The sequence below is a fragment of the Humulus lupulus genome, chromosome X (assembly GCF_963169125.1).
Source record: "Humulus lupulus chromosome X, drHumLupu1.1, whole genome shotgun sequence".
NCBI lineage: Eukaryota > Viridiplantae > Streptophyta > Magnoliopsida > Rosales > Cannabaceae > Humulus > Humulus lupulus.
Genome location: NC_084802.1, coordinates 200,730,345 through 200,747,178, shown reverse-complemented (window position 1 = coordinate 200,747,178; position 16,834 = coordinate 200,730,345). Strand labels below are relative to the sequence as shown.

At 40.2% G+C, this 16,834-nt stretch overlaps 1 protein-coding gene across 1 annotated transcript; it reads left to right on the top strand.

Moving 5' to 3' along the window:
- Window positions 1–631: 631 nt before the first annotated feature.
- LOC133806625 (uncharacterized) lies at window positions 632–2,652 on the top strand. Its single transcript, XM_062244717.1, has 2 exons — window positions 632–904; window positions 2,413–2,652. Exons 1-2 carry the CDS (start codon window positions 632–634, stop codon window positions 2,650–2,652), a joined length of 513 nt encoding a protein of 170 aa, XP_062100701.1.
- Window positions 2,653–16,834: the final 14,182 nt, after the last annotated feature.

Genomic DNA, 16,834 nt, shown 5'->3' with positions numbered 1-16,834 from the left:
CGACACGTCACCTGCATTCAGGACATGCAGGCGATGGATTGCCTGCTAGTGTTTTTTGAAACCCTAAGCATCAGGCAATGCTACACCACTTGTTTGGGGACGCATCACCACCCTCTATGTTTTTGGACACTTCCAAAGGTCCTAAAAATGCTCCAAATGCTACCAAAATTTTTGGCAACCCTTAGATACCTACATGCATCACTTTGAACCCAAAAATGCATTTTTAAAGCGCCTACAATTGAAGCTCAAATTTCACATCTTCACTATGTAAAATTCACTAAGTGTTTATACCTAGCTTGTATTTTAACACTTATCTTTTTGTATTTAACCAATCATAACAACAATACCCTCCAACCTTTGAGGGAGGTCTAGACCCACTTAAAGATGATTAGTGGATGAGCATGATCACCTCCATCCTTGACTTAAGAGGGTGGTGGGCAATGGCAAAGTTGTATGTGCCACATATATGTTACGTGATAACACCTGCATCAGTTGGGAGGTTATATCTTAGACCCGAAATGTTGTTGTATTGAGTTGGGATGAGTTCCAGGGTTTATTCAATGAGAAGTACTATAACGACTCAGTTCAGACTACAAAGGCAGATGAGTTCACTAGGTTGGTTAAGGGCAACATGACTGTGACTAAGTATGTCCTGAAGTTTGATAGGTTGGCTAAGTTTGCATCTAGCTTGGTGCCAACCAATGTTGCTAGGAAAGAGAGGTTCGTTCGGGGACTGAACCCCATGATAGCATGGGATGCTAGGATTACCTCAGTGCCTGGAGTCACTACATATGCTCAGGTAGTTGAGAAGGCCCTTATTGTTGAAGGTGCAGAGGACAAGATTTGGCACGAAAGCATTGCTAGGCGTGATGCTCGAAGAGTGGTACCTCCATTTATGGATCTGGTAGGGGCGGAGGCCCTAGTGACCGAAAAGGAAAGAACTCAGATACTTTTACTACTCCTTGTCTAGATAGAAAGGGTCGAGGTGCTCAGGCTGGCGGCCAAGGCAGCAATGAGGTCTGGAGAAGTTATCCAGAGTGCACCACGTGCAAGAGACGCCATTTGGGAGAATTTCGTGCTAAGGCATGCTTCCTTTGTGGGGTAGTGGAACATTTCCAAAGAGACTGCCCGCAATTGAAGAAAGAGGAACAGAAGAAGGGTGACAGTTTGAATCCAGCTTGAGTGTTCACGCTGACGCAGTTAGAGGCTGAGGCTAGTCTCTCGGTAGTGACAGATCAGATTTCTAGTGCTGGCTCTACTTATACTGTATTGATTGATTCTGGTTCTACACATTAATTTGTTTCTAGTAGAGTGATTAATAGACTATGTACACCTTGTGATTTATGTATTGTGGGGTTTGGGACCTTATTGCCTATTGGGGAATTGGTGGTTTCTACGAGATGGATTAGATCTCTACCAGTAGAAGTGGATAGTAGGAAGTTTTTAGTAGACCTAATTGAACTAGCTATGGAGGACTTTGATATGATTTTTGGCATGGATTGGTTAGCCAAGTATGGGATGACCATAGACTATAAGAGGAGGATGGTGACTTTTGAGCCCAAGGGAGAGGACCCGTTTGTGTTTATGGGTGTTGTGAACGGGCCTCGCGTTCCTATGATTTCGACATTAAAGGATAAAGACCTATTGCAAGAAGGCTGTATAGAATTTCTAGCTAGTATGGAGGATACCACCAAGGATGTACCTGTTCGACCGGAGGAGACCAGATTGGTCTGTGAGTTCCTAGATGTATTCCCAAAGGATCTACCAAGGTTACCACTGCATCGAGAGATTGAGTTTGTCATTGAGTTGGCATCGAGGACAGAACTAGTGTCTAGAGCACCGTGTAGAATGGCTCTGGCAGAACTGAAGGAGTTGAAGGTCCAATTATAGGAGTTACTTGATTTGGGGTTCATCAAACCCAGCTTCTCGCCATGGGGTGCACCGGTGCTTATTGTAAAGAAGAAGGATGGGATGTTGAGAATGTGCATTGACTATAGGGAATTGAACAAGCTGACTATCAAGAACAAGTATCCATTGCCAAGGATCAATGATTTATTTTACTAGCTACAGGGTAGGACGGTGTTCTTAAAGATTAATATTCGATCTAGTTATCACTAGCTGAGGATCAAAGATGAGGATATTCCGATGACAACCCTTCGCACGAGGTATGGGCATTATGAGTTTCTGGTCATGTCCTTTGGATTGACCAATGCCCCAACAACTTTTATGGAATTAATGAACAGGGTGTTCAAAGATTATTTGGACAAGCTTATGATTGTCTTCATCGAGGATCTATTGGCCTACTCTCAGTCAGAGGCAAAGCATGAGAAACACCTTCGATTGGTACTACAAAGATTGACGGAGCATAGATTATATGCCAAGTTTAAGAAGTGTAAGTTCTGGTTACATCAGGTGACATTTCTTGGTCACATTGTCCGTAAGGATGGAATTATGGTGGATCCGACCAAGATTGAGACTGTGAGAGATTGGCCAAGGCCAAGGAGTGCCTCAGAGATTAAGAGTTTCCTGGGTTTAGCAGGATACTATCGACATTTTTTGGAAGGATTCTCAAAGATTGTAACACCATTAACCAAGTTGACACACAAGAACTTGAAGTTTGTTTCGTCTGATAGATGCAAGAACAACTTCTAGGAGTTGAAGCAGTGGTTGATTACTGCTCCAGTTCTTAGTCTTCCTTCGAATCAGGAGAAGTTTGTGGTTTTTTGTGATGCGTCGAGGCAGAGGTTAGGTTGTGCCCTGATGTTGGCTGGTAAGGTAATTTCCTATGCCTCAAGACAGTTGAAGGAATATGAGTAGCGGTACCCTACTCATGACCCAAAGTTGGTGGCATTGGTATTCACACAAAAGGTGTGGCGACATTATCTGTATGGGGAGAAGTGCGAGATTTATACCAATCATAAAAAGTTTGAAGTACATTTTCACGCAGAAGGATCTGAACATGCGACATAGACGTTGGTTAGAGCTAGTAAAGGATTATGATTATGAGATTCTTTATCATCCAGTGAAAGCCAACATGGTAGCAGAGGCTCTAAGTCGAAGAGGTCCAGGACAATTGTATAGCTTAAAGCAGATATTGAAAGAATTCGTAGAGGATATGAGCAGAGCGTGGATAGAGTTAGTAGTGGGCCAATTAGCCAACACTACCTTATAGTCTACACTTCTAGAGAGGATAAAGGAGGGTCAATTGGGTGATTCCTAGTTAGTGAGACATAGAGAGGATGTCCTAGCTGGAGGAGCTAAGGACTTCACTGTTTATGAGATGGGTATGTTAAGGTACAAGGATCAGATTTGTGTTTCAATGGAAGTTACTCTCAAACGGGAGATTTTGGATGAATCTCATACTACTCTGTATTCATTACATCCAAGCACCACAAAAATGTATTAGGATTTAAAATCTCTGTAATGGTGGTCGGGGATAAAGAAGGATGTAGTGGAATACGTGGCTAAGTGACTAACTTGTCAACAAGTGAAAGCTGAACACCAGAGGCCAACATGATTATTACAACCATTGGGTATCCCTGAGTGGAAGTGGGAGGACATCACCATGGACTTTGTGGTTGGATTGCCTAGGATGGTGGGTTAGCACGACTAGCTATGGGTGATCATGGATCATTATACCAAGTCAACTCACTTTATGTCAGTGAAGATGAATTTTACTATGGATCAGTATGTGGAGCTGTATGTGAGGGAGATTGTATGTCTCCATGGGGTTCCAAAATCCATAGTGTCAGATCGAGTTCCCATCTTTACTTTCAAGTTTTGGGGAAGCCTGTAGAAGGCTATGGGTACTTAGTTGAAATTTAGCATAGCTTATCATCCTAGATAGATGGACAATTTGAGAGGATGATTCATATACTAGAGGACATGCTTCGGGCATGTGTGTTGGATTTTAAGGGGTCCTGGAGTAAGTATCTCCCCTTGATTGAGTTTTCCCACAACAACAGTTATCAGTCAACAATTGGAGTGGCTCCATATGAGATGTTGTATGGTAGGAAGTGTAGATCACCCATTCATTGGGACAAAATTTGTGAGAGGAAATACTTGGGACTCGAAGCGGTGCAGAGGACCAGTGAGGCCACTGAGAAGATTAGAGCTCAAATTCTTGCTTCATAGAGAAGCTACGCTGATCTTAAGCATAGGAACATGGAGTTCCAAGTTGGGGACCACATTTTTCTTCGAGTTTCACCATTGAGATGAGTGAAACAGTTTGAGAAGAAGAGCAAGTTAAGCCTTAGGTTTGAAGGACCTTTTCAGATCCTGGAAAAGATTGGGCAGGTTGCCTACAGACTGGCTATGCTCCCAGCTTTGTTAGGAGTACATAACGTGTTTCATGTATCGAGGCTTCGTAGAAATGTATAATAAACTACACATGTGTTGAGTTATGATGACCTGAATTCACCGACGAGTTTTTCTTACGAGGAGAAACCGGTTCAGATTTTGGATAAGAAAGACAAAGTCTTGTGAAACAATACTATTCCATTGGTTAAAGTATTATGGAGGAATAGCAAGGTCGAGAAAGTGACTTGGGAGCTAGAGTCAGATATGCGGGATCAGTATCCCGAACTGTTTGAGGATGAAATTTCTATTAGGAGGTTGTAATGCCCCGAATTTTCCTAATAGGGTTTAGGACCTTGATTAGGAGGCCGGGAGGGCCATAAGTGAATTTTGATGCTATTTAATGATTGTATGCACGTTTATGTGAATTATATTATTATATTATGATAAATGCGTGCATATGGGAGTAATTATAATTATAAGAGTATTTTGGTAATTTGACCATTGTGGGCGTAATTGTGTATTTTGGGTGCATGTTTGTGATTAATTAATATAGCCACATTGCAAGGTGGATTGGTTCGAGCTAGTCGGCATGAGACGATCATGGAATGCAAGTGCTCGGTCTAGTCATAACGGGTTTAAGTCCGGGGCTCGGGGTGAATTTAATGATTAGAGCGTTACCGGGAATTATGGGGTAACGGGATATGAATTATTGGTGTTTGATAATTCTGAGATTAGCGGGAATTGGAGAGCGTTAATTATAATTAACGGTATAGGTTGAAAAGGACAATTTTGCCCTTGGGAAGGCTTTAGAAACTTTTAATGACCTAGGGGCATTTAGGTCATTTGGTTTGGATTTATATTGACTTTGAAGGCTGTAGAAAATACAGAACAAAAACAGAGCCCTTATATCTTTCTCCTCTTCTTACCCTTGGAGGTTTTTGGTCCCAAATTGAAGAAACAAGCTAGGGAATCAAAGCTTGGGGATTATTGACTTAGTTCAGCCATTGGGAAGGATTCAAACGAGCTTAAGGTAAGGAATTGAACCTAAATTTTGAGCCATACCCTGTTTTTCTTTTAATTTTCAGCTTATGATTGTATTGAGGATAGTTTGGATTAATGGAAGTTTAGATTGATGTTCAACTTGGGTTTTGATGAGGGTTTGATATAGATGATGTTTAGGGGTTGGATTGAGTGTTTGGATGAGGTTTGGGACTGGTTTGAAGGTTTGGTTTCAAGGAAAAACGCAGGGGAAGAAAGCTGGTGGATTGTTGGTTTGCGTAAAGGGCCGCGGCATGGCTTTGGTGAGCCGCGGCTTGTGTGGATTTCTAGGGAGGTTTTGCCTCTATCTGAGGTGTGAGCCGCGGCGCGGCTAGGGAGGGTCGTGGCCCATAGAGGCATTTTTGGACAGAAATGGGTTTTTGACTTGGGGATGCTAGCCTTAGGCCTCGGGGTCGTTCCTACTACTCGGTTTAGTTTGGATTGATGACCCGGAGGCTAGATATTGGTTTGGGAACCTATGTTAATCATTTTTATTAATGGTGTCCCGTATTTGGTTATGACTAGGTGACCGCTAAAGGACTAAAAGTTGATTGTTCTCAAGGGTCGCTATTTTAATCATTCTAGCTCGAATCTGAGGTAAGAAAACTGCACCCTGTGTATATGTGACATGCATGGCTATTCTTGATGCATGTTGGTTGATTATTAAAGGTGACATGCATGGCTATTCTAAATGCATGTTGGTTGATTATTAAGTATGACATGCATGGCTATTATTGGTGCATGTTGGATTGTTGAATATAATGCATATGATGCACAAGAAACATGTGAATAGGACATGCTTTACACATTGAGTATGATGTTGTTCAGAGCTTGAGCCTCTGTGTTCGTGCATAGTCCTAATTGTACTAGTACTTGTTGAGTAAGCATGCTGAATACCTTGTATATGGATATTGGATACGTGATATATGTGTTTGTTGGCATGGCTTACTTGTGTGTGGCACTGGCTTATTAGTCAGATTCGACAATGGTGTTAGATCCATTTGTGAAGCTGTGATTTATTAGTCAAGTTCACAATGAGTTGAACACTGGTCGTGTTTTACTTACCTAAGAGTCAGAAATGGCATAGCGTTATGAACGCCGAGCCAAATGAAGATTAGATTTAATTGATATCAGCGTTGAATGATTTATATGGGGTATTAATGCTGGACCGACCAGAAGGTCGATGAAAATTATAAGCGCTTGGCTAGTTTGAGACTAGTTATTCAGAGCCAGGGCATACGGCCCTGGTGACTGTTTGTCACATGGCTAGGAAACGCTGTTCCACAGTTATGACTCTAGAGTCAGGAGGAAGGTTATGTTGGTGATTAATCACCATGCACCTATCCTGTTAAAGCTAGTGAGATGCTCACTGATTTGTTAAGCCCTGGTGATCCTATCGTCACATGGCTAAAGGGTGTTGTTCCCATATTAGTGACTTTTGATATCTGTTAAGCCCTGGTGATCCTATCATCACATGGCTAAAAGGGTGCTGTCCCCATATTTGTGACTTTTGTGATAGTCACCCATTTGTTTGGACTGTTGGTCCTGAAAAATTAATACAATCACTATTGATATTATATCATGTTATATTGTGTTTTCTTGCTGGGCTTCGGCTCACGGGTGCTATGTGGTGCAGGTAAAGGCAAAAGAAAGCTGGACCATCCTTGAGTTGGAGAGCTTAGGTGATGACGTGTACATATGCAGCTACTCATCCGCCACGACCGAGGTTTAAAGGGGAACTAGGCTTAAACCCTGTTTTGCCGCATAGAACGACATGTTGTAAATATTTTCTTATAATAGACTCTGAAATTATAATTTTGGGATCCCAGCATATATATTAAACGTTATAATGAAACGTTACATCTTAACCAAAAATTTTAATCCCTAAACCGCTAATCATACTTAGTTACATGATTTTGGTCAAATGACTTGATTAGCGAGTTTAGCACTGTTTACAAGGCACACCGTAACGGTCCCTGGAGTTGGGGTGTTACAGAGGCGATAGTTGTAGTGTCCCAAAACTCCTAATAAGTATTAGTATGTTGATTAGGATGCCCAAAGGGCACAATTGGAATTATCGTGGAATTATGTGATTTTTAATTAAATATATACGTGATTATGTGAATTATATGGGTTATATTATGATATGACTGTTTATGCATGTTTATGTCTATTAAATGTGTTTAAAGACATGCTTTTGTTAAAAAATGGGCATTTTAGTAATTTTAACCCGTTGAGGGTATAACTGTAATTTTAGTGTGTTATATGCCTGGGAGCACATTATTATGTGGATACATTTGTGATATTCGGCAGGAGTCGATCCTTTTGAGCAATTTAGCGGAAAAGTCACAACAGGGATTTATACCCGACACGGGGTGAGCCAAGGGGTATTTTGGTAATTTGGCATATATTTGGGATTTATTGGCAAATGGAATTATTTGAGAGAAATATTTGGGTTTAGTGGATTAAATTGGGAATTAGTGGTGAAATTTGAGGTTAGTGGGAATTCAGGCGAAATGACCAAAATGCCCTTAAGCTTGGTTGGGAGGATAACTTAAGGGTAGGGGCAAAAGGGTCATTTTGACCATTAGACCAAACAAAGGGCCATAGACTGAACATTTTGGGTCATTCACGTACAATACCCTTTCCCTCTCTTTCCTTCTTGAAGAGGTTTTGAAGACAAAATATAGGTTTGGAATTTCTCTTGAGTTTGAGGACTTGGGAGGAGAATTGAAGGAATGGGAGGTGAAGATTTGTAGCTTAATACTCCATTTTCAACCAAGGATTTTGAATTCATCACTGAGGTATGGATCACTTGAGTTTGTTTTTGTAACGTCCCTAATTTTGCTAAAAAGGCTAAGTGCCTTAATTAACGTGTTGGGAGGGTATAATTGGATTTATGTGTGAATTTAATTGAATATATGTGTGATTATGTGAAAAATATGAGTTGTATTATAATATGGCTATTTATGCATGCTTATGTGTATTAAATGTGATTGTGGGCCTGTTTTGGTAAAAATAGGTATTTTTGTAATTTTGACCCGTTGATGGTATAATTGTAATTATATGTGCTATGTGATTGAGACCACATTATTATGTGGATATATTTGTGATATTCGGCTCGAGTCGACTCTTTTGAAGCAATTTGGCAAAAAAGTCACAATGGGGATTTATACCCGGCTCGGGGCGAACCAAGGGTATTTTGGTAATTTTTGTGTATGTTGGGAATTATTGGAAAATTATTTGAGAAAATAATAATACTAGTGCGATTAGTAAGGGGTTGATTGGTAGTGGATTCAAAAATTGTTTTATCATTTTCAGAACTTAAAAAATGGAAACTCCCAATGAAAACTTGATTGGTACGCTTGTTTTAGAAAATAGAAAAAACCATTTTTGAAAACTGAGCCAAAATCCTTCAGTAAAAGAGAAAACAATAATTTGTTGCTTTCTTTCTATTCCAAGAATTTTTAATTTAAAAAACACCCTACCATTCAAGATTTCAAAAATTTATAGTTTATTTTTAAATTCACTATTTTCAAATCATTTGATTTGACATTAATTTTCTAAAATTATATTTTTGAATTAACTACCAATCAGCCCCTAAATTAATTGGGAATTTAGGGTGTTAATTAATGTTTAGTGGGATTAGTGGCAAAATGATTATTTTGACCTTGGGGGTCATTAAGAAGGGTATTGGGAGAAAGGGTAATTTGGCCTTTTGGCCTTGAGGATAGTGGAAGCTGATGCTAGGTCCTTCCCTCCTATCATTCACGTTCTAAGTTCTCTCTTTCTCCTCTTTGGTTACTCTTAAGAGGTCTTCCAAAATCATCATTATAAAGGGCTTGGGTTGAGCGAATTCTTGAAGATTTGAAGTATTCGGGAAGGATTGGTAGCTGCTAAGAGTCCATTTCATATAGGGAATTCGAGAATTTCAGCAAGGTAAGTTTCTCGTTTTAGTTTCCTTGATGTTCTTCAATTTCTTGCTAAGTTTTGGGTTTAAGGCAAATTCTGGGAATTTGGTGTTTCTAGGAAATTTTGGGTTGTGATTTATGGTGGAAAGGAAATTGTAAGTCATTCTGAAGCTTGGAAGTTAATTGAAAACTGGAGATTTGGCTTGAATTTTCGGATTTGGAGTAAGTTTCTAAACCTTTGGCTCCCACTTGTCAAATTGTTGGTGTTTTGTTGTTTTGATGAGTTTGAGTAAGTTTTGGTGCTGTATTAATATTGGTATTAGGTTTTTAGGAGTGTATAGGACGTTTTGTGGTCATAAACCTGCTGGAAATACCTGTTTTGTTCAATTTTCTAGGTCTGGTATGCAGGGGAATCGCAGGGGCTCGGTTTGGAAAAGAACATTTGAGTTTCTGGGTAATTTTGGGTTTCTGGCAACCTAGCGCGACCACGCTAGGGTCCTAGAACCTTAGGAATTTGGTTTTAATTTTGGGCTTCGGAGTTAGTGGTGCGACCGCTCTGGGCTAGGGCGCGACCACGCTAGTACCCTAGAAAACCCAAATTTTCTGTGGGTGCGACCACGACAGGTGCCTCAAAATGTGGTTTTGGTGATTTTTAGGATTATGGCTCAGGGAATTGGGGAATCCATTTGGTGGCCCACTTGGGGGGCTCGGTGGACGTTTCTAATGTCCCAAAAACTAGGGAATAGTATTCTTAAGAATAAGGTATGGGGTGAGGCTCGGGATTTGGAGTCAATCCCTAATAAGAGTATGTTTATGTTGTGACTAGATTATCGCAAGGGTCGGGGTCAGGATCGTACTTGAGGCTGTATCGTCTATCGCACGGAGCTCGAGGTAAGAAAAATGCATCCTTGTTGAAATTAGGGCTTGAGCCCCTGTGATTGTACTAGTTGTGACTCTGTCTTGAACTGTTTGTTTGAGTGTGAATAACTATGTTTTACATAGTTGAGTTATGTATGCATTGTATGTTTGTTCATATCTGGAAGTGTGGTACACACTGGTACGACCCTATGGCCTCTTGAAAAGGGACTGGAGTGTGAGTTACGCTTGCTTGGTTCTATATCTGTCTGGATGAGACAAGTGTGGTACGCACTTGGGTGGCCCTATGGTCGAATAAATAAATTGAATATTGTTGAGCGTTGTTTATAGTTATTAAGCAAGTTGTTTATAATTGTAATATATTGATTGTCTGTATGCTTGATTGAGTTTTCTTGCTGGACGTTGGCTCACAGGTGCTATGTGGTGCAGGTAAGGGCAAGGGGAAGCTGGACTAGCAATGAGTTGAAGAGTTTCGGGGGCGGCGTGTACATAGGTAGCCTGCTCGACCGCCACGGTTGAGACTTCTTTTGGAGATCTATAATTTAGTGGTTTTTCCGCTTAGATCGGTTGTTATGTACCTTTCTTGTTTTCACGTGTATCAGTTTTAAATATTTATTTTTGGGGATCCCATGTATATATCAAACATTTTAATGAAAAGTAACAATTGTTGACCAAAAAATTTTATACCAAATTTTAATGAACTCTAACTACACGCTTTAATCCAAATGACTCGCTTAACGAGTTAAGCGCAATTTTAAACACACAGTGTAACGGTCCTGGTTTAGCAGGGCGTTACAGTTTTCTTTGTGTTCTTCAAGTTTTTGAAGAAAATTTTGAGCTTAGCTTGATTGTCGAATTTGGAAGGGTTAGGTCAGTTGGGTTTGAGTATGGTTGCTAGGAAACTACTTGAGAAAATATTTAAAGCATATATTGGGTCTGAATTATAGATTTGAGTTTGGATTTTCGGATTGGGAAAAAATGGGCTTTGAAACCAAAATTTGGCAAGTTGTGTTTAAATTTGGGATTTGATGATGGAATGTTGTTTTGAGGTGTTTTTTAAGTGTTGCATCTTTTTAATCCTGGGGCTAGTACAGGTTTGAAGTCGATTTTTGGGTTTTGAAATGAAGGGGAAAAATGAAATTTTTGGGTTGGCACTGCGACGCGTATGGGTTTCTTCGAGGGTGGGTTTGCCCTCGGACCTTTGTGGCGTCGCGACTCTAAATGGAAAAAAAATTATAGGGAATGCTCTCTGATTGTCACGGCGCCACGACCTTTTAGAGGGGGCTCGCGTGACTCAAAATGCACAAGTTTTAAATAGGGGTTTCTCAGTTTGTTGTGGAATGGCGGGGGGAGGGGGCACTAATGCAGTTTTAGGGTACATTTGTCTAGGGTTTGGGGAATTAACTTGGGAGGCTCGAGGGACGATTCTGCTATCCAGTTTAGTGGAATCCGTGGTCCCAAGAGCTAGGGCTTAGTCTTGAAGTACATTATCGGAATTAGTTCCTAATAAACGTATTGGTTATGTTGTGACTAGGGTTTCCGCAAAGCTCAGGAAGGGGATCGCACTCGGGATTGTACTACCACTTGCACGAGACACGAAGTAAGAAAACAGGCACATGCACCGAGTGAGGGCTTGAGTCATGATTATCGAACACGGGTATTACCGTGCTATGAATCTATTTAAAGTTAAATGTTTACTCTATATAAGCATCAGTTGCTAAAACTATTTGTAATGATTGGTTGTTGTATGTGATTGATCGGCCAGGAGGCCGTTATTGGTACTACATGCGTAATGAGGTCGTAGTGGTAGGGCCATTATAAGGATGTGGTATGCATCTACTCGGCATGAGTCGTTATACTTGTTGGAAAATCAACGTGAATCTAGTTATGATTTATAAAGCATGTATTTGATATAAATGCTTATTTGAATATCTATCTTACTTGATTGAGTTTTCTTGCTGGGCCTTGGCTCACGAGTGCTTTATGGTGCAGGTAAGGGCAAAGGAAAACTGGACCAGCCATGAGTTGGGGAGCTCTAGGGGCAACGCGTACATACTCAGCCTACTCGGCTACCACGGCATGAGTTGGATCCCTTGTATATATTCAAACCTCTTTAATGAAAAGTTTGACTTCATTGACCAAAATTTGTAATGCCAAAACCAATGTTTAACTTGAATTACACTTTTTGAGTCCAAATGACTCGCTTAACGAGTTAAGCACTATTTTTAACACACGATATAACAGTCCTGGAATAGTAGGGCGTTACAAGACCCTTCTCTCAATCTTCAATACAATAAGTTTCTTGATCTTGCGATCGCATTTTCTTTACTTTTGTAACTTCTTGCTTTGGTTTAATTGCTTTCTTAATGATTTTGAACTTTTTTAGACTTTCTGTGTTCTTGGTGTTCTTGAGTAAGCCGTAGAAAATTCGTGTTTTTCTTTGCAAAAATAAGTGATTTATAGGAAAATGCATGTTTGGGAAGTAAGAAAATGATTTTTAGGCTTCGGGTGATACTTGGTCGTGTGTATGTGCTAAGAAAAACAAAGAAATCAAAGAGAATCTGACTGTTAATTTCTGGAAAAAATGGTGGGAATTTTGCCCCCAAAAGGTAAGTAAAATTTTAACTGCCTTTTGGATTCACTTTAGCTTCTGCTCGAATGTAGAATCATGTTGTTGGAGCATCACTCACTTCTTAGGCACACATAAGCTGGTCGAATGACTCACTTCCCCTTTACTTGTTACCAGATGTATGCATGCAATCACTGGGGAAATGATTATTCCATAGACCCGGATTTACTACAAACACTGGTCGACTAAGTGGAACGGACTTGACCAGACATTGATCTTAATCATGGTATTTCGGAACCTTCTGATCAATCTGATGAGCACTCTCATTATGATTTTCAATTTGTTCCCGACCAGGAATATCGTTGAGGAATTACATCAAGGAAAAATGAATTTCCTTCCAAATGATTGAACTTATATTATCTACCTTAAATCTATTGATTCATTCCCGGTCAGAGTTCCGACCAGAGGGAGGGCAACGAGCAGGTCTTCTCTTGTTGAAAAGGTTGTAACTGTTGCTTTCAGTTCCCCAGATATGGCCAGAGTAAAGCAAACGACAAGGCAGCGAACCATTGTAGATCCTCAAGTCGCCAAACACGCGACTAACATTAATGAAGAGCAACCACAACAACGATAGCAACAACAACATCATCAAGAGCAAGAGCATGTGACTAACACCACAAGACTCTACGTTAAACAAGGACCTCGCAAAAGGAGAAATATAACTTGGCATATTGTTCCTGGTAGTACCCTTTCGAGTAGTCTCCTTAAGGAGTACCCTAAAAGTTATGGAATCAAGGGAATGAACATGGTCATTCCTTGGGCCGACCAGCGCATAAACCTTCCTGGTGGCGCTTTAGCGCCTTGTCGCGCTTCCACATCCTAGTTGGCGCCAATCTCCCCTTCCATGACTATTTTAGGGGATTGCTAAGTATTTTGGCGCTGCCCCATTTCAAATAAAACCTAACAGATATTTAATGATCTTGACATTATATATCCTTTACTATTCTATAAAGTGGAAACCTCCTACTCCCCACGAGGTCCACTACCTTTTTGACCTTAAGTCACACCCAGGCCATCAGGGCACTCAGTTATTTTATTTTTTCCATAATGACACGACCAGGGTGTTCCTCACTGAGCCCACATTAAAGAGCAATGCGGGCTCATATTTTAGAGAGTACTTTCTGACAATTGACCTGGTCGCAAAGAATATTGCCTTCCTACAAGGAGGTAATGAGCCGTTCACTTGGGTTTTTACTTTTTCATCATCTTTCTTTACTAGTACTTAGTTTTCTTTTATCATTGTTTTCTAGGACCATGGGAAAAACTCCTTCCTACTTTAGGAATGCTCAGATGAGCAGCGACCCTAAATGTTCTTTCTTTGAAGCAGAAGAATTGTAGGATGCTCGTGACTAGCGAGAACCTTAGACAGGTTGGTCTGCTAGAGGCCCACTAGACAAACAAAGACGGCATCACCGATGGTGCAATTGGTGAAAGAACTGTCGAGCAAGCAGTTGACGAGGAGAGGGGGTAATCCGAGCAACCCCAAGTGACCCATGTTCCTTAGAGGAGGAGAGCAACAAGGATAAATATAAGGGAGTAAGAGGATGCTCCTCTCCCAAGGGCTCCAACACCTTCCACAGATAAGGGGAAGGGCAAACATGTGCTAGAGGAGGATGATCTCCTCAATATGTCATTCTATTATTCAGATGAAGACAAGGAAGTCCCACATAATAAAATGCTTTAAATTTATTGTTGTAGTTGATTGTAGACGTAGGCTATGTGCTTTTGTTTTTCAAGTATCTGATATTTCCAAGTGTATTGGTCGCTTTTTACCCTTTATCTCTTCTAACACATTGCTTTTTTTTTCTGCAGCCATGTCAGAGTCAGATATATCTAATATCTACGCCTCTCCTCCCACCTCGACCAGGGGAGGATCGAAAAGAAAGGCAGCCCCGGGAGCTGGCTCTAGCAAAGAGCCAGCTACTACACAGCTCAGGAGTGATTTGCCTGCTCTAGCCTCCCCAGTGGCACCCAGCCAAGCTCCTCCCAACCAGACTCCTCCTATTTGTCGGGTCGGCCTTGCTAGCCATCCTCCACCATCTAGCCAGCCAGCCTCCTTGCCCGTGGCTGCTCGTGTTGAGCAAGGTTTACACTATTTTCTTATTTGGGGGTGTCCAGCACGCGTGTTGAAAGGAAAGACAAGAAATATGGAATCACGCACTAAACTGTGCATGTTTGTAGGGTATTCCAAAGAGACTAGAGGTGGTATATTATATATTCCAAAAGAAAATAAAACATTTGTAATGACAAATGCTACTTTTCTTGAGTATGACTATATTAATAATCATAAGCCTCGCAGTAAGGTTGTATTGAAGGAGATGGTCTCAGATCAAGTAGACAGATCACCAATTGTTTGCAATGAACAAAAACAAGAAGAAGCCACGAGTTCTAGTCAGAATAATAGAGAGCTTCATCGTAGTGGGAGAGTTGTCAGACAACCAATTCGTTATGAACACGAAGTTTAAATGATTGTGTCTAACACAAACAAAGATGATCCATTGACATATAGAGATGCAATGAGAGATTCTGACAAAGAAAAATGGCAAGAAGCCATGAACCTAGAAATGGAATCGATGTATTCTAATTCTGTCTGAATTCTTGAAGATCTACCAGAAAATGTTAAACCTATTGGTTGCAAATGGAGATTCAAGAATAAAAGAGGAGCAGGTGGGAAAGTGGAAACTTTCAAAGCTAGGATTGTAGCCAAGGGCTATACTTAGAGAGAAAGGGTTGATTATGAAGAAACCTTTTCTCCTGTGTCCATGCTAAAATTTATTCGCATACTCTTGTTCAAAGCTGCTTGCATGGATTAGAGATATGGCAAATGGACGTTAAGACAACATTTATGAATGGCTATCTTGACGAGACTGTTTATATGTCTCAACCAGAAGGGTTCGAAATAAAAGGTCAAGAGAAAAAGGTTTGCAAGCTTCTTAGGTCCATTTATGGACTCAACCAAGCTTCAAGTCTTGGAATATGAGATTTGATGACACAATTAAAACATATGGTTTTGAACAAAACGTTGATGGACCTTGTGTCAATAAAAAAATCAAAGATGGCATTGTGGTCTTCTTAGTTCTTTACATTGATGATATTCTACTGATTGGAAAAGACGTAGAAACATTAACAAAAGTAAAGAAATGGCTAGCTGAGCAATTCCAAATGAAAGATTTGGGAGATGCAAACTATGTTCTAGGCATCCAGATCCTTCAGGATCGATAGAATAAAGTTTTGGCTCTATCTTAAGCAACTTATATTGATAAAGTAATGGTGTAAATCCCAAATTCCCTAATGTGGTTTAATACCTGGATTAGGGGGCAAGGAGGGCCATAATTTATTTATTATGCAATTATGTGATTAAATGCATTATTATGTGGAATATATGATGATAATTGCATATCTTTATATTTATGTGCATGTTTATGATTTATGGATGATACCACGTTATAATGTGGATATGTTCGAGCTATTCAGCATGAGATGATCCTAGAATGCAAGATTAACGGTTTGGTCATAACGGGATTAATTACCAGGCTCGGGGCGAGCCTAGAGGTAATTTAGTAATTTAGTACATTATCAGGATTGGGTAATGGGGGAAATTATTTGGTAATTATTTGAGAATATTGGGAATAGTGGGATTTGGAGGATGTTAATTATAATTAACGCGATAGTTGAGAAATGACACTTTTGCCCTTGCTAGCCTTGAGAGGAATTAAATTGACCTAGGGGAATTTTGGTCTTTTGACCATGCGATAAACTTAAGGGTGGCTGGTTGTAGAAGTAAGGCAAAAAAAAAAAAAAAAAACACAGAGTAACTTTCTTTCTCTCTCACCATTGTTGAGTGCTCTATATAAGGACATTGATTGCATTGTAAATGCATAGCAAATTTTCTTATCTGTGTATGTTACTGACTTATTAGTCAAAGAATGACAATGGTGTTTAGTATTGATCCTAAAGCTGTGACTTATCAGTCAAGTTCAGCGGTGATAGTGAGCGTTGTTCGTATGGTATTGTCTTAAGAGTCAAGAACGGTATTAATGTGTTTAACACAGGCTGAAATGGTTAGATCTAATCAACATGA